Here is a 27,986-nt window from a genome sequence, read left to right as displayed (position 1 = left end):
CCACTATTCTTTACCCGGGGATCGCGCGCTGGCCGGCCACAGTGCATGATGTCATTCATCAGCACACACTCACACATAGAAGTGGTCGGCAGTCGACCCGCGCGCCTGTTTACATTTTGAAACGCCAGATTATTCTCTCTGCTGCACGCAGTGACTTCACGGCGGCAAACCGTGTCTGTGATTTAATTTATTATATATTGTATAATCTTAGTTGTTAATTAATAATGGCCAACAACAGAGCAGCGAAATCTGGATTGGCAGCGGAGGCCCAGAGGAAGGTAAGTCAAAGTTATTATAGTCCCGCTTTAAAAATTTTGGTTGACGGTTATTATGCGACCGGTTTCAAGTCAATGCACAGAAAACGTTTTAACTTGAACTAGGTCATGCAGCTGTTGGTATTGATTCGGGATGCTGAGGTCCAGAGGCGGTACAAAAGCTTAGCCATGACCTATTTAAGAGCACGTGTGACGTGCTTAAATTCAGCAGAATTTTCTTATCAGATTCTATTACATATTTTCTGGTTAATAATCATTAAAATACATAGCACGTCGTGTGAGATATGTAAAATTTTCCGTTTGCGGTTGAAACGAACACATTTCTGTTAATGTACACCTGTGTGTGTAATGTAGCATACGCATATAAATACTTAGTTAGGTACCTACTGAGATATAACCTAAAAGACGAAATAAACAGGTTTTGACGCATGAAAACTTATCTTTACGAACAACCTCCAAATTGCAGGTATATTCATTTTAAATGTCCCCAAGAATTTATTGAATAATTAAAATTTTTAAAATTGCAGTGGATAAAGTAATAAAAATTATATTTTATACATTAATTGTAGAATGTTCCTTATCCTTTTTACTTTAATTTTACATCGCGTGTTCACGTTAATTTTGATGCATTAGTATCAACTGTTTATAATTAATTGTTTAAATATGTAAAGAGCGTTAGATAATGGCCAAGTTGTTTACAGTAAAAGCAAAATTCTTTTCATTTAAATTAACGCGTTAAATTTTTTTGGGAGCGAACAAAATGTTTCTAACGTTTTTTTTTATTTTAAATTTTTTTATTAATCTGCTGCGTTTGAGTAAACGCGGTTGGATTTTATACGTAATCTTCAAGATCACTACCCATTGAGTGTCATAATGAGAATTTGGTTCATAAATAATTTTTTTTAGACTTAAATGACGCTTAAAAAACTTACCAAATCCTAAGTACTGAAATCTAAGTATCGTATGGTTTTCATCTTTTTTTTTTTGTTATGGTCAGTTGTTGTTGATGTCGGCATCAACACCTTCACCGAGTGGTGGTAGATTCTTTACGGTGACTAAGATCAAAGGAACCTTGGTTCGGTCGTTGCTTTATTTTAACTGATCCGGAGCTCAACAAGTTTTGAGGCGGACCCTCCATGGAGTGATTAATACGATCACTTGCTATTGTCGGGATAAATAGTCTCTATTTTTTCGCTTGTTTTAAACTAATTCAGGGACTTATGTCCCGAGGTAAGACAGTCAAGTCAAGATGAAGTTATGTATTTTTTTTTGAAGCGTAAGACCCGAAAAAATGATATTATTTGGTGACAAAATATCTCGAAGATAGAAAGATTAAGGTTACTGTAAATAAGCCTATTAAATCACAAGCAATATTTAAACTAGATGGCTGTGTCAACTCTGCTAATGTCAGTTCTGCATCAGTACGACTTCTTTGTACGTTTCTCGTACCTTTATTAACCTAGTTATACTACTAGTGGTTTTACTGGTGGAGGTAAGATGCCCCAAATGGGTGCCAACTTAGGTGGCTATTTCGAGACCTTCGAAAACGTAAAGTATTTAAAACAACTAATAAGTTGTCTTAAACACTTTTCTCTTCACATACAAACTAAAGAATTCTATTTATTAAAAAGTATTTACTTGGCTTTTAAAATATGACGTAATAAATACAAAAATGCGTGATAGGAAACAGACTTTTAAAATTTAAAATATAATCACATTATTAAGACTTAAATTGTATTAAATAGAATGTTTATTTATAAGTAGTCGTTAATTATTAATGAAATATTAAAATAATAAATACAGTGAAAGAATTAATTTTTTTTCTACTAAATTGCGAACGGCCAGTTCAAATAGTAAGAAGTCTGTAGGCAACTAATAAATTTCGTTTAATATGATGATTACTTGACCATAAAAAGAAAGTCTTCCACTTAATGGGAGGCATGACTCAATTTCTATAACGTCACGATCTTGTGCAAGAATACATTTTATCCCTGATAAAACATTTACTGCCACAAATGGCATTTTTATGTTTGTAATTTCGATTTGTTTTTTATTGGTTTATTTTATCCCTTCGTTTATAACTTCACATGTTATTATTAATAATATTAGTTGGAAATAATTGTAAAAGTTTTAAAGGGGTAAAAGTACAGCTCATTTACTCTCAATTAATATATGGTACACCCTATCTAAAATCATTTTCAAAAATTATAAATAATATAATGATAATGTAGTAAATATAATGTTTACTATCTGTCCCTGCAGACTTTAAACTGCCAAAAGTTATTGGCCTGTTGCAATCCAATAGAAAAAAAATTATTAATGTAACATATTTCAAATTAATTACTTTATCTTGTATAATGTGATTATAAATAAATGTAAAAGCTTTTATTGACAAATGAGAGCAAATGTATAGTACAATTGCTTTTACACCTATAACTGATCATCCTGTATATTTAATTAGTTTATCCCTTGATGAGTAACCTTGCATGTTATTGATAATAACGCAGTCATGCACATATATTTGTAATTATTATAACATAAACAAACTACGTATTAACTATACAGGTATCGAAGTAGAGCAAAATATAAAACATGAATAAAGAAAACGTGAGCAAACAATGGAAAATAGATACACAGCGCGCTATAGAAAGAAATTTGTATTTGTTCTCATTTCAACCCCTAGACGCCCACTGCAAGGACTTCAATAAGCCTTTTCGAATATCTGTGGGGAAATATACCATAAGAGCCACTCTTTGCAGGCAAGTTGTCGATCGCAGTGTGGTATTATAGTATGCAGAGGACGCTGCTGCTCATCCTCTGGAGACTTGCTTTTAATAAGTAGTAATTCTATTTAATTAGTAAAAAAAAGTGTTAATTATTTAGGATTGCATCCCGGGAATCGGAACTCGCGACCTACGATCGCAACAAAGTCACCTACAGTAGGGTTACCAATGCTCGTGCATAGATGGCTTAGTTAATAATTTTTAGCTATACATACAACTTAATATAAGACTAACAGTAATGGAACACATACACAGCTATATACTGAAATAAAGCTTAACCCTTACTGCAGCACTAGTATCGAATAAGGGACCCAGTTATTAGAATTGTTTTAATTTTTATTGCCGGCCGTTACAGCTTACAACCGGTTTTAAAATAAATGACATGATAATAATAAAAAAAACACAATGAAAGTAATCATAAATCGAATTTGCACAATTGAAATATTCGATAGAATAATTCCGCGAGCTCGAGGTAGCAAAGCGCAGAAAGCGCCTAACTTAAAGACCTCTTTGAAAGTAACCAAGTCCTTCGGCTCCCGGGGGAGACTCGGCTCAGGCCACAACATACTACTATTTTACCGGATTGGAGTTATATGATTGAGGTAGAATATATACAAAGTCATATGAGTGCAACGCGTCTTCCCATAACGCGGAGCTAATCAACCGTATTATAATGGAGAATACTATAATTAAATTTTAAATCGGTTGTATTCATTCAATTGTTAAAACCACAAAGTTTCCGCTCCACTCCTAACAAGGCATTCGTCTAATGTTTAGTAATATATAGACCGTAAAAAAGGTAGTTGTTTGAATATAAAGTCTCGATCGAAAATATAATGCGTTTATAAAACAAGGTGTTTCATTAGCCAATTCTGCTATGGTACTTTTATGACAGGATAGCAATAATGCTAACATAGTTCCGTTACAAAGACGGCTACATAACCAATATATCAACTGGATCGAGGCGTCTTGCCGAGGATACCATTCAAGGGATTTATTACAATCTGAGTAATTATTATTCAAAGTGTAATAAATACTGAACTAAATAATGTAACTATTTATTTTTAATTAGATAGCTTTCAAAGTTACGCTACAATTCTTTTAGTAGTGTTCAATGGCATATGCATTGGATTTTTGTACTCGTACGGATCTCCGTAGACGAGAGAAAGTAACGGACATAACCCAATGGATACGCAAGTTAAAATAGCAATAAAGAGCAGTGCACGGTACAGATTGCCGCTGGGGTCTTAAAGTTCGTTAGTGAACACCATGTATAGGCAAGTGAAACTTCGGACGTCCACCAATAAGGTGAATAGACAGTTTTGATCATCGGAAGACACTAGATAAGTCGCTTCCTTGGACTGCGTTGAACAGTCCACACTCTACGGCGGAAATAATGATGTATTCAAACCTATCTCAGAACATTCGAGGTCATGGAGACCTTTCAAGGTCTTTCGTACGAAATAATTTAGGAGTCATTTCGCGAGAGTTTTTTTATCTATCATAAAAGCGTTCTTTAAATCTTAATAAATTTAGTGTATTTAGTGTATATCTCACTATATCGTGTTCAAAGTACATTTATTTTTGAATGTGTAATTAAAACCCATATATAACCCGAGGCTGTTCACTTCCATCACTTTGCCTCAATTTTGATTAATCATCACAAACACGTTACATATCCGCGTTATCTATCCAACAAAAAATATTTATTCATTGCTAAATTTATACAAAATAATACATGATGTCATTTCTCGGACCATACACAATTTTATTATTTGATATTGTTTTTCATTGTATATTTAAAATTGTTCTACACTTATATCGATGACTTATGATTCTCAAAGTGTCTGCGGAAATTCCATTGTGCTTCCGCGGTAATATAAGTAAGGTTTTGCATTGTAATGGAATCATCCTATTTATTTTATCTCGAATGTAGCCTAGGTTTTATTTATAAACTAGTTCGGAAATGTTTAACTTAAAAATAGTTACAATATTTAATTCAAAGTGTTGTTTTCATTTGTATTTATAAAAATGTCTAGTAGTTTAAAACTTATTGTCTTAAGTTTTGAATTGTCGGATATTCTAGAATTGTGGTATCTTATCTAATTGTCATCATTTAATAATGTGGGATCTTAGAGCTTCATCTCAGGCGTGTATTTACTAACTATTATAAGGGATACGTATATAATATCTAAATTGAAATTACCTACAGTAAGGTCGCTAAAGCATTTTACAAACGTAACAGTTCACCGCCGCCATGTCTAATTATATTGACCCTTTTATCAACAGACATATAACATGAATCTTGATCATTTAATCGACTTGTAGATTGTCTCAACGATTTACAGACACAAATATAAAAGTCTTTTTTTAGTTTTCCGGTACAAGAGAAATATAATATTTATTAGTTAAACATTTCAATACTACCACTCAAAACACCGTTGAGCTCTTTTTGCGGCATTATATTTTTAATTTATATTTATAAATTCAAACGTTCAAATATTTGACCAGACTAGGTCATAAATACTGCTAGAATAAAAAATGAAAACTATTTTTAATTTGGAATTTTTTATTTTTTTATGAGTATATTATTGTCTTTTCGGACTGCATCAGAGCTAAAAACTGAAACCAACTTCTAGTCATGACCTTAATCAGCTGGATGATGATTTATAGCTAGCTTTAGACAGTATGGTATGCTCTAAATGCCATAATAAGTCCCTAAAATATCCAATAACACTGGCAGAAAAAAACTTCAATGAAAAGAGTTGAGTGAGTGACTCTATAGATAATTATCCTCAACGTTTAAAAGAATATTTTAAACCTAATTTTACTTAATTATTATAATAGTAAATAGCATTCTAGAAGTCTTGTCAAGTAACAAAATATCATTTCTAACTTTAATATGCCTTGTATAAAATCGGGACAAATTACCAAATTCTATAAATAGTGTAACACTTCGAAGATCTCTTCCCAGCGAATCTCTGAAGATCTCACTGTTGAAGATTTTTAAACAGATCTTCAATAGTGCGTACCACAAACTGATGAACCTGTTAATGCCAACGAGCAATAAGAAAACAAATAACATACAAATAAAACACCAAATGTTAGAACTGAAGACATAAATTATATTAATGTATATTATAAATAATCTAAGTAAAAATGTAATACATCGTAAACAATAAAATAAACCTATACTAAAGGACTGAGGATAGGAAGTAAGGTGATGAATAAAAGGAATAAAGATAAATAAATAATGTATAAAACAAATGTTAAAGATCGAAAGAAAATGTACAAAAATAAAAAGAACTAAAAAAATGTTTGCCCTCACAAAACCCTGTTTCCAATAAAATAGGTGGTCGAACGCGAGGTCTCCAATAGCAGGGGCCAAAAAAATGCCAACGAGCAAAAAGCATTCGTAAATTACAAGAAAAATTGTATTTCTTAGAACGACCCAATAATTACTAAAAATTTGCAATCCCCGCTACAATTCATTAATGTATGTGTCAGATTGATATTCTGTTACACAAAATATTTTCGGTTCAAATATTACAAATAACAGAATTCCGATTAACATTTGTCATCATAGTGATGATGTCAATATTATATTGCGTCATTAGAAGCATTAATATCCGCATGAGAAAGCGTCTGTCATTATTGTTACAACATATTTTTTGTTACAATAATTAAATCAATTGCCTTAAGATAAAAGTCTACTACTAATATAACACACTAGTGATGACATACAGCAGTGAAACTCTCTTACTCCTGAAGTCCAACTCACAGTCGCTCAAAGAGCTATCTAGAAGGCTATGCTCGGAATTTCTATGAATACGAAATGAGACAATCCGTAGACAAACAAAAATGACTGAGTCCAGCGGATTGGCAATTTGAAGTAGGCAGGCCAGAACAAATTGATAGTGGGACCTTAAGGTAGAATGAAGACCATGGACAGGTAAGCGCAGCTTAGGGTGTCCACAAAGTGTACAGATGATGTTGTTAAGTTCGTCGAAAGACGCCGGATGCAGATCACTTCCAATCGGTCCTATTGAAAAGTCTAGGTTTAGTAGTTTGAAGCATCGTTTTGATTGAAGATTGGGGAACTCGTATATAGTACAGGTATCTCTATATATACGCGCCTTTGCGAACAGATGTTTGAAACAACGAAATCCTGTTTCGACACTCATTATTAGAAATGTGATATTGGTGAATTACACGTATAATTATCCGGAGAAAAAAAAAATAGGTTTCACAATAATACAATACTTTAATATATTAATAAAATAAAATGCTGGTCTATTTTTAACTAGCGGTTTATTTTATTTTTTTCAGTTCATTTTATTAATATCTTCACTTTAATTTCATTCCCTCAATATGTATTTTACTTTCTATACGTTAAAGTGTTTCGAAATTTACTTATAAGCTTTTTAAGAATATTTTCGTTACTCTCTAATAAAAATATAGTTGTCCCAATCATATGTATGAAAATGATATTGGAATACTTTGTATTTAGTAAATGAGACTATTGAATGATTTAATTGTATGTGGGAACTAAAATGAGATAAACGAATATTCAATACTAGCATGAACATACGAGCTATGATGGCGTTGAATATATTTTACATAAAATACTCTTCTTGTACAGTTATAACAGACAAGCTTTCTTCCTGCCGCGTACCACATGCCGTTTCTGGGTCAAGGGGAATTAGTCGACACCTTTCAACCGGTTCTTGCTTCAACTTTTCTGTAAATATTACCGAATATGTATAGCTTACATAAGAAATTGTTGAATTCGAATCGACTTTTTCATACGGCTATTTTATATCCCGTTTTTTTTTTCTACATTCCATTTTTTTATTTTCTTTAGTAGTGTTTTAAAGAAGTTTATAATTATATAAAATCTTCGAATATTGTTTGCAAAGAATTATGTTATTTTTTTAACTCGTCATTAAAGTAAAATTTTTATTAAAAATATTTGTGGTTAATTTATATATGACTTCATTTAGTTGTTACAGTCCTACTGCAAGTTTATTACCAATTTAATGGCAATGCTTAAAATACTTTTAAATTCAATTATAAATTTAAATATTATTTTTTAAGTTTTCTATATAAATAAAAATTCTATATATTATAAAACCAAAATAAATAACACTTCGAACGTGTAAATTAGTATGTTACATAGAAATAATAAGGCGCCTTATTCATCTTGATCATTGTAAACCTTGGGTAATCAACTTAACCCATAGTATTGACCGGGGCATTGACAAGGTGTCAGTAGCACGTAAAGCTCTGCTTTGTAAACCAATATACAAATTAATGCTATTACGGGCAACGCCTTTTTGAACGCAACAAACATTTGCCACTGGTTCGTTAGTAACCCAATCTTGGAATCATATAAATTAAAAATTAATGTAATAAATGCCGATGGCACAAAAAGAGACGAGATTAGAGATTGCTTTTTTATCGATTAATTTTTGTTGCACTTTTATTTATTTATTTATCCAATAAACTCTGTTGTATATACGCAGGTGGATATATAATACACACCAAGTTCACCCACGAAAATGAACTTTTTTTCACTTTTATGTTACCGTGAGAAAATATATCATCATATATCATATCATGATTTAAAAAAAAATAGTACTTTATGTCTAAATACGTACTCAAAACTAATACTTTATTCTAGTTTAAGCGACGGAGCTAAAGATAAGTGAAAATCTATATATCAATTATCTGTGGTTAACCACTTCGTTCCTTACGAGATTTCGATTTGACGTTGATTTATGGGAACTCTTGTACATAAAATACGATACATACGATCTAAGACAAAAGAATAAAAAAGGTGTTAATATAAACTAATAGTTACTATTCAGCCTCCAGGTCCAGATACAATACATATATATACACATGTATATAGATAAACACATATATATTTATACATATACATATTTATATATATATATATATATATATAAGTGTGTGTGTGTGTATGTCTGTATACGTGTGTATGTAAATTGTAAGATATTTACTGAAAGAACTGGGTCGATAAGAAGAATCATTAACCGAACAATTAAGTTAAAACATTTTAGTCGCGTTTATGACGTTACATTGAAAGAAGATGAATTAGAAATTCGGTAGCTTTAAAGTCTGTTTATACATTAAGTAATAATGATTTTTTTCCCTCTTCGTCTATGACAGTAGTCAATTAAAAATTCATACATTAAAAGCATAGAGAGAAATTAAAAATTGAAATAGACCCATTTTAATAGACTTATTCGTATTTATGAGTAGATTTTGTATCTTGTGTTTATAAATACGTTATAGAATTATATTTAACTTTTAAGGATTCTTTTAAAAAAAACTATCGATAACTGATGGTTTACGCGTCTGGTGATAGTGGTATTTTAAAGTTAATAAATTTTAATCAATTCATAGTTTATTATGCTATTCGCAAATATGCTAAAGTATCTAACTACGTCTTGTTCATAATATATATTTTTTCATACCAATTAAATGGTTTATTGCTTTATGCAACGAGATTATATTAATGTACCAAGTGAAACTAACCGTTGTTTACAATCACCAGTAACTGCAGTAAAGTACTTGCAGCACAAACAACTTATCGCTTGCTACGTGACGGTATGCGCTTTATCTACAACGTGTTTCTAACTATTTCACCCTTTAAGTAAATATATACTTAACCGGTTGTGAGAAATGTTACTTTGATGAATGATAAGGTTAATAATTATTAAATATATACTGATTATCGGAAGTAGCTGAATATGTTTATATTAATAATAAATGTTATGTTTTTTTTTTGCATAGTTAGACATACAATTATACCGGTTTGGAAAGAGAAACAGAGCGCTAAAAATGTTTACATGGTCACCATATTCCAGAGCTTCCATAGGAACCTCAATTCAGGACTTTACGTGATATTTATCCGGATTGGCCGCTAATTTCTTAGGCCGCTTGGGTGAAGATTTTATTAATTTACCACGTGGCAGTAGGCAGGCTACATAGCGAATAAGGTTCTGGAGAGGGCTCCAAGGACCGAAGCACGTCCACCAGCAAGGTGGACAGTCGACGCTGAATCCAGGCCGCTTCCATAGGGTTCTATTATAAAAATTATGAACGAGGCCTATGTCAAGCAATAGACGTCCACGGCTGAAATGAGTACAGAAGGACCCGACAGAGGAAGTCGAGTCTATTCCCATTTCAAAAGTACCCGAGAGAACCGAACATGATTTATTATATTTGGATTCTTCTAGAAATATTTTTCCTTTTTGAAATATAATTACTGGATGTGGTCAGTTCAAGATCAGTTTTGGTGGCGATCTTTACAAGAAGCCAGTGGCCGTCTTTCGGCTCGTATGATGATGAATATAGAATATAACTTGTTATATAATAAAGCTTTTCTGTCGATTTATTTTAAGAGTGTAATTCTTAAATAATATCTTATAGTAGCGTAACTAGTGATTATAATAGTATTTTATGACAACAAAACCATGCGAATTTCTTATAATTTTTGGCTAGCAGAACTTTGTAAGTAAATGCAGTAATTATTTGTGTAAACTTATTCATTCTTGAACTGTTTCGGCGAATATGATAGCAATTCAACGAATACATTTGAGGGCATCGTTATCAAGAATATTTTCTTGAAATAGAAATATGAAACATCCGTTCATTTATATTAAGTATTGTTATATTCGCGTAATATTTAGATCTAGTTATTTTTATCCCGCGGTGTTTAAAAAAAAAGTGATAACTTCATATTTACTTACAATAGATTCGGAAATGGAAAGAGAAAATAGTTCAAAAAGTTTAAAATTTAGTGACAAGCTTTAAATCGTAATGAGTAACATTACAAAGGGCGTAGCATATACCTTTATTCGAAGTAATTTAATGTAAATTTATAACTAAAACGACCTTGACTAAACCAATTGTCTTGAACCGGAAAGTTAGATGAAGCGAAACGCATTGTCCCTGGCACAAGTTTGTAGATATATCCTATTATCTATTTAATTTAGGTGGATTACATTGACTTTTAAATATCGTAGCAAGCAATGACATTTTGACGAGATTCCAAAATTTAATTGCGTTGTTCATGATAGAAAAAAAAATATGGTAAATATGATCTACGATACCATTAATGATGTACGTATATTAATCTTCAATCTTAACGAGGATCTTTGAATATAATGAAAGGAGTCCCATTAAGAAAGACTAAAGAGTGTGTGTAGCTTGTGAAAAGGAACGCCTTTTCAATCTCTAATAGTTTTTTGATCTATGTACATAGATACATTATCCAGGCAAAAGCCTAAAAGTTGTACGCATAGTTTTAGTTACTTTTTAATAACGATATTATAAAAGGTTATTTTTGTATAATCTTTAAACAGGTAAATGTTTAGCTGTTTGTCAGCAAAAATCATTAGTTCTTACATCTATTTTCAATGACCTGTATAGAGGGATCGATGGAATGCAACATGCCAATAACTTATGATTATGAAACCGCGTATTCTTACTTTATTATCATTACGTTATTTATTCTCTATATTTATATAATTTAGTAACAATTTACCCTTATAAAGCTTTTACACCTATAACCAATAATTTTTTATGTATACATGTGTAGAATATGATGACTTACAAAATACTGTACCTTGTACAAGAAAATTAAGTCGTCATTAAGTCGAGAAAGGGGGCTTGTAATTTCTTAGTACCACCTGACGTAAATAACACAACTTTCTCATTCATTAATGCCACACATGTTTCTCCTTGTTGGTTAGACATGAGTATACCATCCGGTTAGGTACGTTGAATATACTTAATGCTTAAATTGGTTTCTGGTTTATTCAGATTTATCCTTTATTTACCTCCTATGAAGTTCTTGTTTAATAAGACACTTATAATTTTATTCTTATGTGAATAGAGACGGCTATGATTTAGAATTTTACATTCCGACTTGATGACTTTTGTACACTGGATATTAATTGATTTGAAACAATATTTTGCCCCTAAGAGGAGTTTTTTAAAATATCTGGTTCTTTTGAGTAATATGTATGATATAAAAATAACGAAATTGTTTGAATAAATGTAACAAATCGAGTCAGGGTTCCTAACGAAGGCCTGTTTTAAGCCCACAGTGTGTAACTACGAACTCTTAACTTTAATGTAAAGATATTTAACCTAAGTACTATGTGGTCTCCTGCCTATTTCTGATGTGAAAATGCCAGCAGAATTTACCAATAAGTTTTTTAAAAAAACTAAATAATACACCAATGATTTTCTTTTTTAGTAATAACATCGATATTTTCATAGTAACATAAAAATAGATGTCAAAAACATAAAAAATCATTAGTAATATTAGATGTACATACTGTATTCTGTTGCCCTAATAACGAAACATTATGGTTGTAATGAGATATCGAATACGTAACCTCTATAAATAAATATGTTCGTAGTAACAGATGTTCAATTAGTGTGAAAGAATTTATTTCATACTAATTCAACGGGCAATGACTCACAAGGCACAGTCGGCAATACACGCCGATCCTCGCCTTATACGGTATGGCCTTTACGCCTTGAGTATTTATAAGGCTTAAATATATAGGCTACTTTCAAAACTACGCCATATGTTGGAGATTGACATTTGACTACATTTCTCTTTATCATTGTTGCAGTACGCTTTAATATTTTGTTTTAAATAAGTAAAATAAACATCGGAATATTTCAAAATTATAATACTTAATAAATTCGTAGATATTTTTTTACGTAAATAAAGGCAATTTTCTTTTCCACTGATCAGCAGGTTCGTGTTTGAAAACCAATGTTTCGCCTATTCTTCTTTTCAGCCGATAGACGTGCACTGCAAGGCATAGTCTCCCCCCAACGATTCAAAAATGACCGATCTTGCACTGCCCGACTACCTGATCAGGGGCCTATCCACACCGCGTCTACCGGCTCGTTGTCGCCACTGGAGAACCTTTCCCCTGCGGGTTGCACGAGCAATGACTCCACCCACTGCTACTGCACAAGAGTAACTCTTTGAGTCGCGTCTGAACCAATATACACATACTAGCTGATCCCGCAAACGTTGTTTTGCAAAAAAAATTAAAGTTTTTAATTAACAAATGTAAGATAAGGGTTGATCGTAGAGAGGTGAAAATTTAGGTTTGTATGTATTTTTGTATGCTGTATCATAATAAAATAAAAACCAAAAAAATTGTCTAAAAAAAATTAAAAATAAAATTTAGGGGTGGACCACCCTTATCACTTAGGGGTATGGAAAATAGATAGTAGCCGATTCTCAGACATACTGAATACGCATGTAAAATTTGGTAAAAATCGGTCAAGCCGTTTCGGAGGATTTCAAGTTCGAACACCGTGACAAGAGAATTTTATATATTAGATTGTATTTGCCAAAATATTTTTATAAAACTTAAGTATTTATTTCGTTCTCTTTTATTCTGGTATAAAATACATTTTAACGCATTATTAAAAGAGGGTTTACTACTTTAATTGTGTTACTATTTTTGTTATTGTAATGTTATAACTATTTATTTAAATTGATTTTGTGCGAACGTACCCACTAAACACCACGGACTTATGAAAGACCAGCGCACCGCGGCATGAAAACAGTATTGACGATATGTCTTTTATTAATTATTCAAAATAAGTTTTATTACTTGTTTTTTGGTTTTCTTAATTTAAAAAATATATATTACGAAGTCAAATCCCGATACATTGAGACATTGTTGTAAATTCACATTTTATTCTCTTGCCACAGACTAGGATTGTTTAAATGTTTTCGCAAAGGAAACACTCCTAATGTATATTTAATTCGCTTGAAATTCCTATGTAGAAATCTAAAGCGTGGTTTTCTCACACTTCGTAACCTAATTTGTACGTTAGTGTCACGAGATTTGCATCAAATGTATACCATACCTTATAATGTGACCATAATAGCCCTTTAAGTATTTGATTAGATGTTTACATTTTTAAAAGGTTTTAAATAATTGCTAAGCTATAGATAGTAATATTGTAAACGTTTATCTAAGAAATGTTTGCCATCTGATTAATTATATAAATTATTTAGTTAAAGTATTTATTATTACTATATAAAACGTTTCTATATAATTATATAGGTGTATATTTATAAAAGTAAATGTATATATGTACTTGCCTTTTTGAGTACATTATATATTTATTATATTGTAAACTATACCTCTATTTTTCCATCAATTTCCATACTATACTTGTTTGTAATTACGTTGAGTTATAGTATTCAGACTTACGATCTTAGGTCGCGGGTTGATTCTCTACATCTTACATAGGATTTCCACTGCTCACAAAAAAGTTTCCAATGGATAAACAGCATCGTTCTCTGCGTACTATAATACCACACTGCGATCGCTAACTTACCTGCGAAGCATGGCGATTATGGTATATACCTCCCTAGATATCTTTGGGACTTTACCTTACAGCGGGCGTCTATGACCTAAAACGACGATAAGGCCGCCTACTTTTTTAATTATTATATGTCTATGTTTTGACAGTATTAAATTTAATACACAGGAAGATTGGTTATAAGGATAAAAGCTTTTAAAGATCGAAAGTATAGCTCACTTGCTGTCAATTAATTTATGGTAAACCTAATAAAAAATCAACGGTTTCAGAAATAATTAACAACGTAGTTATAATAAAGTAAGAAAAAGTGTTTTTAAAATCGTATTATGATATATTAAAATATAAACAAAAATATTTACTATCTGTCCTTGCAGATTTTGTACTGCCAGAAGTTACTGGCCTGTCGCATAAGGCTAAAAAAATATAGCAATATAACATATTTTAGAGTGATTATTTTATGCAGAGTAATTGATAATGGGTCTGAAAGGCTTTTGAAAAGAAATGAAATATACTATCACCTCTTTAAAAGATTTAGTTAGCCAAGTTTTACACCAATAACTAAACAACCAGTATATAGAAACACTAGGCAAGTATGACTTCCCAGCAACAGTTTAATGTAGAAAACATCACTGTTTATTTATATCTAAATAAAATATTACCTTTTATTAGATTGCGTGCGTCTCGCAACTGACGATTAAATTCGTCCCCTTCTGCCAACCGACTGCATTGCATTGACCCCGTCTGACAATCGGCTCTTAATGACCCCATTCCTAACACCTTATTTGTCATCACGAACTTATTACTTTTAAGAATTTTATGATTTATACCACTTACGTCTTAATTTGTGTTATTAACATTCTTTCAAAAATATTGACAACTAGCTGTCTGACGTCTGCTTCGCGTGGCCCAAAATGCCTTTTATAGATGTCATTTCATTAAATAATTTCTTGGTAATTTTTACACCCGTGAAAAAACAAATTGGACAAGTTTAATACCTACCTATAAAAGCTATGTTTTGAAAACATTCGATTTTTAAATTAATGCCCCCTCAACCCCTGTTGTAGTTAGAATTTCGTTAAACCCATTGTTAGCTTACTTCTACTCGGCAAAAAAAATATTCGTACTAAACTTCAAATCACTATACCATACCATTCTAGATAAATCGTGATAAATTAGTACGCAATGGTTTACGTTTATCAAATTCTAGGTTGTCACTCTGAAGTTTACATAAAACCTGAAATCCTTTTCCCCAGTTTTAGACAAGTATAACTCAATGCTAAACAATTATAGTCAAAATAACACATACCATTTGACGGTTTATTCATTCTTGAATTATTTACATTTTGTGAATTTTAAATTCTTGTCTGAAATGCTAGAGTAGGACTCTTTAGTATGCATAAAATTATAATTTATATATATGTTTAAATTATAATAATAACCTCAGTTTCCTTCAATCTATCAGATAGTAATAACATGAGTTGTTATTTATTAATTTTAAATATATATGCTATAGCGGATTTAATGCCTTATAGCAGGAAAAAGCTAAACGCGGACCGCTTCTTGCCCTTTAAACATGTATATGCGGCCCGCTAAGCATTCCGAAAATTCGCTTTATTTGTCGACTTTCTCCCATCAATATATTGTAATTAATTAATTATAACAAAATGGTAGTGCATACTAAACCGATCAATTTATTTGTGATGAGTTACTCGCACAGCGACTTGTTCAAATATGCAATACAAACGCGACGAGTCTGCGCGTTTTTTAAGTATATGAAAACTTTACATTTTTTAATTCCAATGTTTATTATAAATATTGTTTTGTAGATTATTAATAAGTGTTACATCGTGTGCGGCCGACCAAACAATTTTAACACTTTGATTGGCCCGTTCGGTAAAAAGGTTGCTGACCCCTACCTTATAGGCATTCTCTACTAATCCTAGAGTAGGTAGGTAAATAATAGAAAAAAGTCGTTAATGCAAATAAAACTTGATTGTATGTAGAGTATTTGTCTTCATAAAATTCCGTTAGACAATCTCTTCGCGAGATAACAATAATATAAAATAAACGTTTAAATTCACAACGGATAAGATGATATTGAGTCATACCTATTCGTGGCTGCAGACAGTTTTTGTTGCTAACTGTTATATGGTCATCTACATACGGGGACGATGAATGATGGATTATTTCGGCATCAGTGATACAACTGCAATTCTTTTACGTATAAGTAATAGAACTTAATAAGTTATTTATAACTATTTTACTTAAATACTTAAAACAAATAGTATAAAAACTTAGTACTTCGTACTATTTGGTCTGTCGAAACAAACGTAAATAAGGTTGTTCACTTTATTTATGGTCTTAATAATAAAAAAGGATTAGTAACAAAATTGAGTTTTCCATTTCGTACACTGTAAGACTTTGGAACATGCGTTTTTGTTTATAATAAAAAAAGTATTTTTGTTACTATTTTCCTTATAGGTTAATTTTTGTAATAGTTTTCATACATTTATTTTTCTTCTCGTGAAATATGATAGTTTTGCGTATGGAAACATCATAATTAATGATTTTTTGTTAATTTAATTTAAATCTATATTTATTTGCTTATTTATGTGCTTGCCTTAGTTTAATATTGAGCAGAATATATATTCTTTTTTATTGTAATATAGTGCATGAAAAATAATAATAATATGTAATCTACAAGCGACACATTCACAAAAACATTTTATCATTTAAATTAACTAACGAGGTTATTAGTTTTTTTTAATACGACCTCGCAGTATTTAGATAAGGGCTTTAATTATTTAAAGCTGATTAAAGAAATAATTACTACAGTTTATCTTTAAATTCATTTAATTCCTCTCCCGCCTCTTCGCGTATTTAACACAATGTAAGTAGTAGGTAGTCCATCAAATTATGGCAGGTGTTACAATACCGTTGAAACAGGACATCGCAAACTATAATAGAAACCGTTTCCTGTCACCGAAAACATATAACGCAACGGAATAATAATTTAGTGACCGAATAATCGTGCAAGCATATCAGAATAAACTACTTAACCCAAAGCGTATTGGATTGAAAAAGAATTTTTCAAATGGAAATTTTTATTTATTCATTGAGATGTTTTGCAAAGTTGTCAATATAATTAATAGTGCGGTATTTTTATTACATCTTGACATGTTTAGTTTTGACTTGAAAATTATATCCTTATACGTTTATTTTAACGTCTGTTGGACTCGATGCGAACAAACACTGAGTCATGTTGAATCCTTAGCTGATTACGTCATCCCGTGCGTGAGTTGACTTTTGGCTGTCTGTCGACCACATATATACTGAACAGCGTGGTTAAATTCCAACTAATAAGTTGAGTCGACGACGCTCTGCGATATTGATAGTTATTTGTGGATTGTTCTAGATTTTATTTAACGTACGAATTGCCAATACTGATGCAAAACATTTCCTATGAAATAATTTACGTGTACTTAAATTATTTACTTAATATATATATATATGATATTAATTCTAAAGCAACATTTAAACTAGTGACGATAATCATATACCGTATTGGCTTAAAATTATTTCTATTTAAGTTTTTTTTTTTTAAAAACAAACCAAATTTATATACGTTCCTTGAGACGTCTGCTATTTTAGATAATTAACTTCTTTGATGAACAAAATACCCAGCAAATCTGCGGCAATAAGTTTAACGAAAGCTAAATAATTATTACCTCCGTTAAATATAAATAATTTCATATAAATATTTACAAACTTAAATAGGATATCCAAGTTCAATAATACACATATTAGGAATAATTGGAGATTAGCTTGTACGAATACACCAAGGAAAACATAGTAAGGGTGTTACGATAGTGAAGCCGATGTAGTGAATATATGTCGAAGTAAACAATATCTAAAATTACATACAGATTACCCTTTGACCTTAGGATTGTCCGTATGAACTTATCATTGCAAAATTCATTGGTGAGGTTTTTTGCTATCTGAATGGAACTCTTCTGAATGTTCCCCGAAACCCTGCCATGTGGAGGAGGACAGGGTTGTTTGGAATTCGTTGTCAATAAAACCACATCGGTGGTTGTTCTCTGCGCTCCATTGGGAGATTTATACATTTATTGAAAACTGGCTGTCCCGCGCCATACTGTCTTTTTTGAGTGTAATTTCTCAAAAATCCATTCTTGGTAATTTTATCATCATGCAAAATAATGTTTTATACGTATTGTTATAAAATATGCATTTTAAATGCGGGTGGAATTCCATCAACTCACCTCTACACCGCGAAAGGAGACGCAAATTTCATTTCTCAAAAACGTATAGTTTCAGGGATGTCGTAGTGAGTAAGAATATATAAATATAATATATGCATTAATATTTTTACCTTTACCAAATTTCAGGTTGTCACCCTAAAAATTATATACAACATGAATTCCTTAACCTCTTTAGATAATGTAATGTTTGACAAAGTGTGAACTAGACAGTGTTGTTCTACTACGTTGTGCATATCAAAAACTCACGTTTCATTTTCAAAATAGCGTGATGTTCAATGGCTTAGTTTTTGGAAACATTGATATCCTCTTTTGTCTCAAAACCCTTTGTATACGAGAAAATATATATTCTACAAAACCATAATTAATATTTCTTTAGAGAAATTTATGGATAAAATCATCATTTGTGAAAGTTGATTTAAGTATGGTCAGGACTAAATATTGATTAAAATTATTTCGAGTAATTCATTATTTAAAACACGCATGCACCAACCGTTACTGACAGGAAGTCGCTACTTACCTACATCGCGTCTTACATGACGTGTGAAATGCTTATGACAACATTCCCGGTACGCGGTTCAGTTTTATAAAATAAACATGGTGATTTTACAAAGATCTTAAGTTTGTTATTCCGAGAATTTGTCAAAAAACATTAAAGTAAGGCACTGAATTTCGCTGAGTTTTTCAAGAGGGAATTATTTCTTGAAGTCATAATACACATAGCTTTTGATAAATGTACAAGGTTGATTGGTTATAGGTGTAAAAACTTTAAGGAGGTGAATGTAATTGTCTCATTTGTCAACAAAAATCTTCAAAAATCTCACTCCCATTTCCAAACACGCTATATAAAATGGTCATTATGAAATACGTTACATCTATTTTTTTTTATGAGGCTACAGGCCAATGACTACTGTAGTATAAAATCTGCAAGGACATTATATTGTAAACAATAATTCATTTTAATATATAGTAATCCGAATTTTAAGAATGTTTGTTCTTATTATATGAACATTATGTTGTTTATAATTGCTGAAGCCATTGATTCAAATTGATTTATGGTACACCCAATATTATATATTAATGTACAGAAAATGTTCTATTTGTACCAATATACATGGGGTTTATACATTTATCAACTTAAAATTAAGATTAGGTTTAGATCAGTTCATAACGCGCCACCTACTGAGAAGAAATGATAATTAATTCAATGGCGTTTGTAACTTTATTGATGTTAGTATTAACAATTTTTTTTCATAAGAATATAAATTCTAAATATCTTAATCCTGAATACACTCTGAAAAAGAATAATAAGCGTTTAAGCATAACCTGTGATTAATAAACATAAAGTAGTTTCTTTTTAGTATTTACTTTAACGTTATAAAATTTTAAATAAAAAAATACCCCTGACTAATGTGTTTGTGATGTTATCTAAGCGCGTTTGCGAAACTGCCTATTCGCCCTTGCCTTATCACTATGACCTTGTGTGGCGTGGCAATATATGCAAGCATTAGTGTTAAATATTATTGAAAAATTTTGCTCGCATATTTAGTTTTATCTTACTTACATATATAACTTTAAAAAAAAGTTAAATCACTCTTTTTTATACATGTACATTATCGTTAAATGTTTATTCCAGGTTTTTTTCTTGACTATGATGTTTCAACTATTTTTTCAGGATATTTTCACATACCGTTTACATAGTATACATAGTTATATACATGAGGTCATTAAAACACTTATTCCGGCGTATTTTCAAGCGTGTAAACATCCCATGAAGATTTTTTTCACCTCTGCTAAAACCAGTGACAACCTTTCTGATATATTTTTTTTATTCCCATTGTTAAAGTAGGACTGTATTGCCTTTTAGTTATAATATCACATAATATGTACACTGAGGGAAACAAAACTTATCCCACTTTTTACAAAATAACACTAGGCTGACCATGTTCGTTCGTTTATAAATAAGGGATTTAGTTACTTTGGTAATAAGGTATAAAATAACACATTACTAAGTGTTTTGAAGGTTAGATATCTAATTAGTTAGTTCATTGACTAATGACGACTAATGACGATGACTATCGTCACTATCATTATTTCAGCAGGTAGGACGTTTACTACTGACGTGTGCCGGGAGTATTTTGACGACTTTAATAAGACCGTCTGTCCACCTCGTTCTTGTCCGTGCCACGTTTACGTTTTTGTTATGTGAAGTGAAATAAATCACTGACCGCATTTCTACATAAGAGACGTTTTTTCACATTAGGATATGATATATTTTAAAAAATCCATGATGGTCACCATAGCTTGCTCTTAATAACAGACGTATCTGAACCACCCGATCTCCTTGATATTGGCTTCGTCACCCAACTCGTATAACGGGAACTAGATACGGCTTTTTGTCCAAACCATTTGTATATTTATAGATAGAGATGCTTCAGGTTTACAATAAATTGATGAAGTTTTTTATCCAATCAGTCATCATTGTCATTTCAACCAAAGGACGGACGTCCACTTCCAAAAATATGCCTCCCCTGTCTATGTTCAATTAGACTTATTGGAAGCGGCCTACTTCAAGCGTTTTGTTCAGTCATTCGTCGTTGTACTTGTCTTATAACACATTCTGTAACATTTACAGATCAACAGCAAATACAGCGAGGAGCTGGCAGAAGAATGTTTGGTGTGGATCCGGCAGATCACGGGCGAGCCCCAAGATACGTCGGGTGATATGGATAATTTCTTCGAAGTGCTGAAAGACGGCACTCTTCTGTGCAAGTAAGTTTTATCAATCACATATTTCCCCCACCAATTTTTTACTACCAAAAATTATTAGCCTATCGCAGTCTGTACAGTATAAAAATGTATTTAAAAGTGGTGACTTAATGTCTTTGTAATAAACTAAGATTACAAAAATAAGGTTTCAGTAATTATGTTATTTTTGCATTTTAGTGGTTTTAATCGATATTTTAAACGCTTTTTTAATCTTAAGAATCCTTTCACATGCCTTAACGAAGATATGAATAAAATTGACCGCATTGGAACTTTGTACCGAGCAACGTATTTGGCGATTATTTTTTTATACGCATCGACCTGAATCTATGCGATAATTCTGTCACTGTGGCTGGTATCATAAATCATGTGTAAACACAAGTTTCTATAGATCGAAAGAAAAGACATAAATGAAACACAAAATGGAAATGGGTAGAGAATTTAACGAAAAGTTGCATTTCCCACCAGGATTGTGTAATTTAAACAAAAAATCCTGAAACTTTATGTTTAATGCCTCCAGCTCCTTGCTTATTTATATGTAGTCTATTAGGTATTTCTTAGTTATTACATTGGAACTCTAAGTTAATAGTATTTAGTTAGTACATTCTGTAATATCCTAAAGAAACAATAATGTTGATATGATTTCATAATGCCAGTATACAAAATAATTTATCATTAATATTCACTGTAATAATGTATTTGTTTTACCTATTATAAACCACATTTTTCTAATTATTTTTTGAGCTACAGGGGACTAAAAATAGGAGCAGAAAAGACTAGAATTCATAATGTATTGTTCCTCCGTTTATATTCGCATTTGGGTTTACATTGAAACTGCACCCCTTTCCTTTTAGTTTACAATGGGGTGTGGATATAGGAGTGCCTTCGCACGAGCGCGTCATTTCAATTCGTCAGTCACCCACAGATACCATACCATATATTATTTTTATTGCAGTTTGTACTTAATTACATTGCGCAGTGGTGGCACAGCGGTAGAGATCTGAGATTAGCAATTATAACTCCCAGGTTCGGTTCACGGGATACAATCTATTTCACATTGTGAGCATCCATTATATAGGATTACCACTGCTCACAGACAAGTTTCCGGAGGATGGTCAGCAGCGTCCTCTGCGTACCACAATGCGGCGACCCGCCTGCCTGACGATTGTCGTATACGGCTTAACAGTGGGCGTCTATGAGCCAAAATAACGACTACTAAAATGTTGTTTGTCACATTTTTTCATTAAATATGTTAACGACTGCGATTCTGTTAATTTGTGGTTTTGTCTAATATCAACGACCAATCTTTTCTATCACTTAATGACCGCTCGTTCTATTTAATTATATAAACAAAGTCCATTCGATGGCTGTTTATAATAAATCTACATAGAAAGAATTAATCACATTAGACTACCGTTTGTACTTTCTTCTTTTTACCTATTTTATATCATCTAATTTTTTATACTGTGTCCTGATAGATATTAAATAGATAAATAAATAAAATAACTAAATAACATAAAATTAATCTTTGTTATTATCTTTCAACCTACAAGATAATTGGTTATACGTGTATAAACTTTAAAGGAGTGAATATTTAATTTTAAATTGTAGTATAAAAAAAATGTTCTTGCTACATGTAATTATTATATGTTTCATTATTTCTTTATGTTGAATTTTAGACTGGCTGTACTATGCATTAATTGATATCAAATGAGCTATATATTCACACCAATAAACAAACCCCTAAAACCAATTTTATTACACCTATAATCAAAGTCAAAATAATTTTATTATGTATGATAACAACAACATCAATAATCGTTAGTTTGTAGTGCCCCACTTACTAAAAACACCACCACCTACGGTCACCTGTACATTCAGTAAAATATTGTTAACCTTTTTCAAAATTTTGGTTTACGCTTATAGTCTTAAAGTTTGCTTAAGAATCGTATTAAAATCAAACGTAATTCTTTTTCCAGACTTGTGAATAACATCAAACCGGGTATGGTGAAGAAGGTGAACGAATCCAAAATGGCGTTCAAATGCATGGAAAACATTAACGCATTCCTAGAGGCGGCGCGTCAGATGGGCGTGCCCGCACAGGAGACATTCCAGACCGTCGATTTGTGGGAGCGACAAAACCTGAACTCCGTGGTCATCTGCTTGCAGTCTCTTGGCCGAAAAGTAAGTTGCACTGTACAAATTTCACCTATATACTTATCATATATACAGGACGAGTGGATATACAACCTTTATGATGAATAGAAAGAATATATAGCTCACTTGTCAGCTTTATAGCTTGTACAACTATTTGCAAACATCCCTTTATAAAGTGATCACTTTGAATTATGTTATATTAATTTACCTTTTCTATTGGAATGCGACAGGTCAATGACTTCTGACAAACAAAGACTGCAGCGACAGATAATGGTTTAGAATCCATATTTTAAAAACCCTTTTTCTTACTACATTATCACACCTCTATGTATTATTATTGGAACCATTGATTAGTGGAGTATGTACCATAATTAACTGACAGCAAATAAGCTATTCATTTACCCTTTTAAAGCTTTTACACCTATAACCAATAAGCCTATAGACACATTACTAATAGAATGCAATCCTCTCTAATCTATTGTTAAGTACAAGAATAATGACACTCTTTATATAATACCTTTAGTACTAGTTCGTGACTTAAATAGTTGACCAACTGTGTATACAAATATTTATTGACATTGATATATTATTTTCCACGGATCCGTCACAACGTATTGTTTATACAGACATTTATATTTAACAAAAGTAAAACTTATAAGTCCAAAGGTTGCGGAGAAATCCTTTCCGTTCTGTTTTCTGCGGTACGTAAATTGAAAGACTAATTTAATCGTTAACGGTGTACATTGCGACTTTAAGGTGACCATAGATGTGTGAGGCATTCCTGAGAAAAAAATTCAAAGAAAAACTAAAACTATCATCAGTATCATTGCAGCCGTGGGACGTCTACTGCGCGATTTTTGCCTCTCCTACCATAAAGTCGGTTAGAAGTATTCTAGCGTCTTCCAACAACATTAACAAGGTCTTATCCGCCTTGTAAGTCGACGTCCTATTGTATGTAGCTTGCGAGTCGTAGGCTCCACTCGACCCTTAAAAACCAAAAAAAATACTTTGCTTAATTGCATCAATATTCCAAAAAAAAAAACATTTCGGATAGTATTTTTATGTAATATACCTACGTGTTTAATAAATATTAACTTAAACATTATTCTGTTGTATGTTATGGATTTTGTTAATAAAGTTTACGATTTATCCATTTCTATTAATTTTCAATTTGAATTTAGAAAATTAGTTTTGATAATCGCAAATTTCACACAAGATTCGTTTAATTTGAATTTGTATTTAAAATTGTTAATTGTGTAATTTGTACGTAAGAATAGCTGTCTATAGATGTTGCATGTGATGTAACGGCTCGAGCCGAGGTCCCCGAGGGAGCCCTTGAGCCAAGTCACACAAACCTTAGTTACTAAGCTAAGTTTAACGAATTCTTCATAAAATCCGAGTGTACGCCTCAACAAATCTTAGACCTTCCACTTCTAAATTTTAAGTCTAAAATGAATAAAACAAATTATTAAATATTTCTACAGTATTAAAGGGTCATTTACAAGGTTGATTGAAATTTTATGTATGCAACAAACACTATTAAATTTCATTAAAAAAAGAGCAACTAGGTAATGAATGTCTTGTCGGCTCTTCGTAGCATTCCGGAGCAGCTTACTATTTATGAAGAATAATTGTCGATTTAAAAGTTCGCCTATATACCTTCTTGATTAACGATATTTTGAATTTTGGAACATGGTTGGGGCGAAGCACCTTCCGCACTCTTTTCTCACAAATCTGTATCTTTAAATGCCAATTAGGTTACAGTGTAGAACAATATTTTCCAACCTTTTTGTGCCGTGCCCCACCTTAGCTTTAAAATTCTTACGGCCCCCTCTGTAACATACAGAAATTTTGTATTAAAGCGAAAAGGTTAAACTCATGTCAAATCCACTTTCAAATTGCTCCCTTTTAAAGTCAAATTGCCCATCCGTGGGGCGTGGAACCCACGTAGGAAAACACTAGTGAACTAAACACTAAGCCAAAAAAAAAAGCACTTAAAAATATAATTTCCTTGATCATGTGCAATTTATGCCCAATTTTTTTATGCCCATCCATTTTATTAACCGTGTGTTTTGTGATGTATTTGTTATAAGCATATTACAATATATTTTGTCATTGAATTAAAACTAACCTTCTGTTCTCACACGAAGATATAACCCGGAAAATTCTGTAAAATTTCCGTAGGCTTTTGATGATTGAATCATTTGTTACGTTCAATAGTATTAAACAATAATAAGATTAAGGTTTACATTGTTCGCATGTTTATGTAATTTGTTACGATTAATCCCGTATCGTAACCTTCAACGGAATATGCAGTAACCTTACATTTGTTATAAATACCACCAAACACATGAATAATGTTCATTTACACGATTTTATTTTTAATTTAATTACAGGCTCATAATTTCGGCAAGCCATCAATAGGGCCGAAGGAAGCCGAGAAGAATGTACGTAACTTCACCGAGGAACAACTCAGAGCTGGTCAAGGAGTTATCTCACTACAATACGGCTCCAACAAGGGCGCCAACCAAAGCGGAATTAATTTCGGTAACACGAGACACATGTAGAAGGCGCCGCCTTTAAAATCGAATAAATTCTTAAATTAAACGGACGAAGAACTATGCGGTTCCTTTCGCTAGTTCGTCAAATTATTAGCATTTCATCTACATAGCTCCGTACTTATTTACATAGCTAATAAAGTCAATAAAAATAAGGGTATAATGAAGAACCAATATTATTAAGCCTCTCGAATCTCTATTTATGATTGGTGTTTTCTAAAACGTATCAATATTTATTCCATTCCGATGTTCAGTTCATTCCATATTTAAAATTTATTTTTATATTATTATTACTTTTTTAAATATTGAAATAAAGCGTAAGAATCTTTTGAACTTACTGTTAGTTTTAAGTCAGCCAGCATTTTTTTAGTAGTAATTTTGTGAAGTCGTCATATATTTTTTTTATTGAATTGTGCCAATTTTGATCACACACACAAATATAATTTAGTTGATTCTAGTACAGTACAATTATTAATTGTATTTAAATATGTATATGTCTTCTTGAACTTCTATTGTGCCTTCAAACTCCATAGGAGCTTTGAAATTAATTTTTCTAAAGTAACTAACGAATATAATATTTGTGTTTAAGTTAAAGTCAAGGAAGCCTTGATGATCTTATTTATTGATATTGAAAATCTAATATTTCATTCCACATTATTTGTTAGTACATACTGTGATTAACGATTTTATAAAAAAAAAACATCTTTATTCTTATATTTGTGTATTCCAGGACGCGTAACTTTAGAGTTGTAAGTTACATAAAGTACATTGTAACTTTATGGAAGTACGTAGAATAAAAATCATTTTAAAAAGATTATTTGTTTCATTATATCCCTTTGAGTGTCGCAAACCGTCTTGTATAAACTAAGACCCATAGTTTTCTTTTTTTTTCAATTTTTGTTATGAATGTAAAAAATTAAATAGAAACAATAAAAATAATAACACAGAACATATCAGTCTTTTGCGATTTATAAAAAAAAATGTTTGAAGATATTAAAAATTCAGTTTAATGAAAAATAGAGATTTATTAACAATTATAAATTTAAACGGGTACTTACACTATTTATTTGTTTAATCATCATCATCATGTCAGCCGATAGGCGCACTGCAAGGCAATCCAGCGACTTCCCGAACCTTGACAATGTCGTTGGTTTGTTCAGTAATATCAAGCAATATTATCCTCCGAATTTTGTAAATTAATGATGAAAATAAATAGCAAAGCATCATTTACAGTCACTTGTGTATGTCATGAGAACTGTCAAGAGTCTATTTTGACAGAAACTACAATCAAATTAAAGTCAATACTGGCATCCTTTAATTTATAGCTACCAGGATTTTAAACAAGTCTTGGTCTGAGAAGAGCCCAAAAACAAACAGAATTATTTCACTTACAATATTCTAAATACAGTGGTAAAGCAATTCTTTCCCTTTAAAATCACTTAAAAAATACTTTATATTATTAACGGGTAATTTAAAAGATTTTATTTAGTAAAGTTCTCAGACATATTGACAGATGATTTAAGCACATTACATGGGAGCTACACAGTTGCATACAAGAATTACTTTATGAAGCCCAGATATACACAATGTAACATATGTGAAGTGCTATGTATTATCAGATAGCTTCATAATGGCTGCACTAATCTAGGCCCTTGTTTTAGAACAAGCCAGGTGTTATTGTTACCTTTACTGCTGACTTACGTATATTTTGCTTATGAAAGTCAGTTAAACTAGCTATTAATTTCAAAATAGTAATAGATA

General features: G+C 31.5%; 1 protein-coding gene across 1 annotated transcript; it reads left to right on the top strand.

The window, feature by feature from the left end:
- Positions 1-55: 55 nt before the first annotated feature.
- On the top strand, positions 56-26,993 carry Chd64 (calponin 3). The gene is made up of 4 exons (XM_068775644.1): positions 56-278; positions 21,380-21,516; positions 23,490-23,694; positions 26,064-26,993. Exons 1-4 carry the CDS (start codon positions 225-227, stop codon positions 26,232-26,234), a joined length of 567 nt encoding a protein of 188 aa, XP_068631745.1. The 5' UTR covers positions 56-224; the 3' UTR covers positions 26,235-26,993.
- The last annotated feature ends 993 nt before the right edge of the window (positions 26,994-27,986 follow it).

This window comes from Battus philenor, unplaced genomic scaffold (assembly GCF_028537555.1).
Source record: "Battus philenor isolate CCGP_79_NKW_IND1 unplaced genomic scaffold, ilBatPhil1.0.hap1 SCAF_9, whole genome shotgun sequence".
Classification (NCBI taxonomy): Eukaryota; Metazoa; Arthropoda; class Insecta; order Lepidoptera; family Papilionidae; genus Battus; species Battus philenor.
This window is presented reverse-complemented; position numbering and strand designations above follow the sequence as displayed.

What these genes read in the sequence shown, in the direction of transcription:
- Chd64 (XM_068775644.1), top strand. Translation starts at nt 225, where the DNA reads ATGGCCAACAACAGAGCAGCGAAATCTGGATTGGCAGCGGAGGCCCAG. An exon ending in CAGCGGAGGCCCAGAGGAAG is followed by an intron (nt 279 to 21,379) that starts GTAAGTCAAAGT and finishes TAACATTTACAG; the next exon opens with ATCAACAGCAAATACAGCGA. An exon ending in GACGGCACTCTTCTGTGCAA is followed by an intron (nt 21,517 to 23,489) that starts GTAAGTTTTATC and finishes TTCTTTTTCCAG; the next exon opens with ACTTGTGAATAACATCAAAC.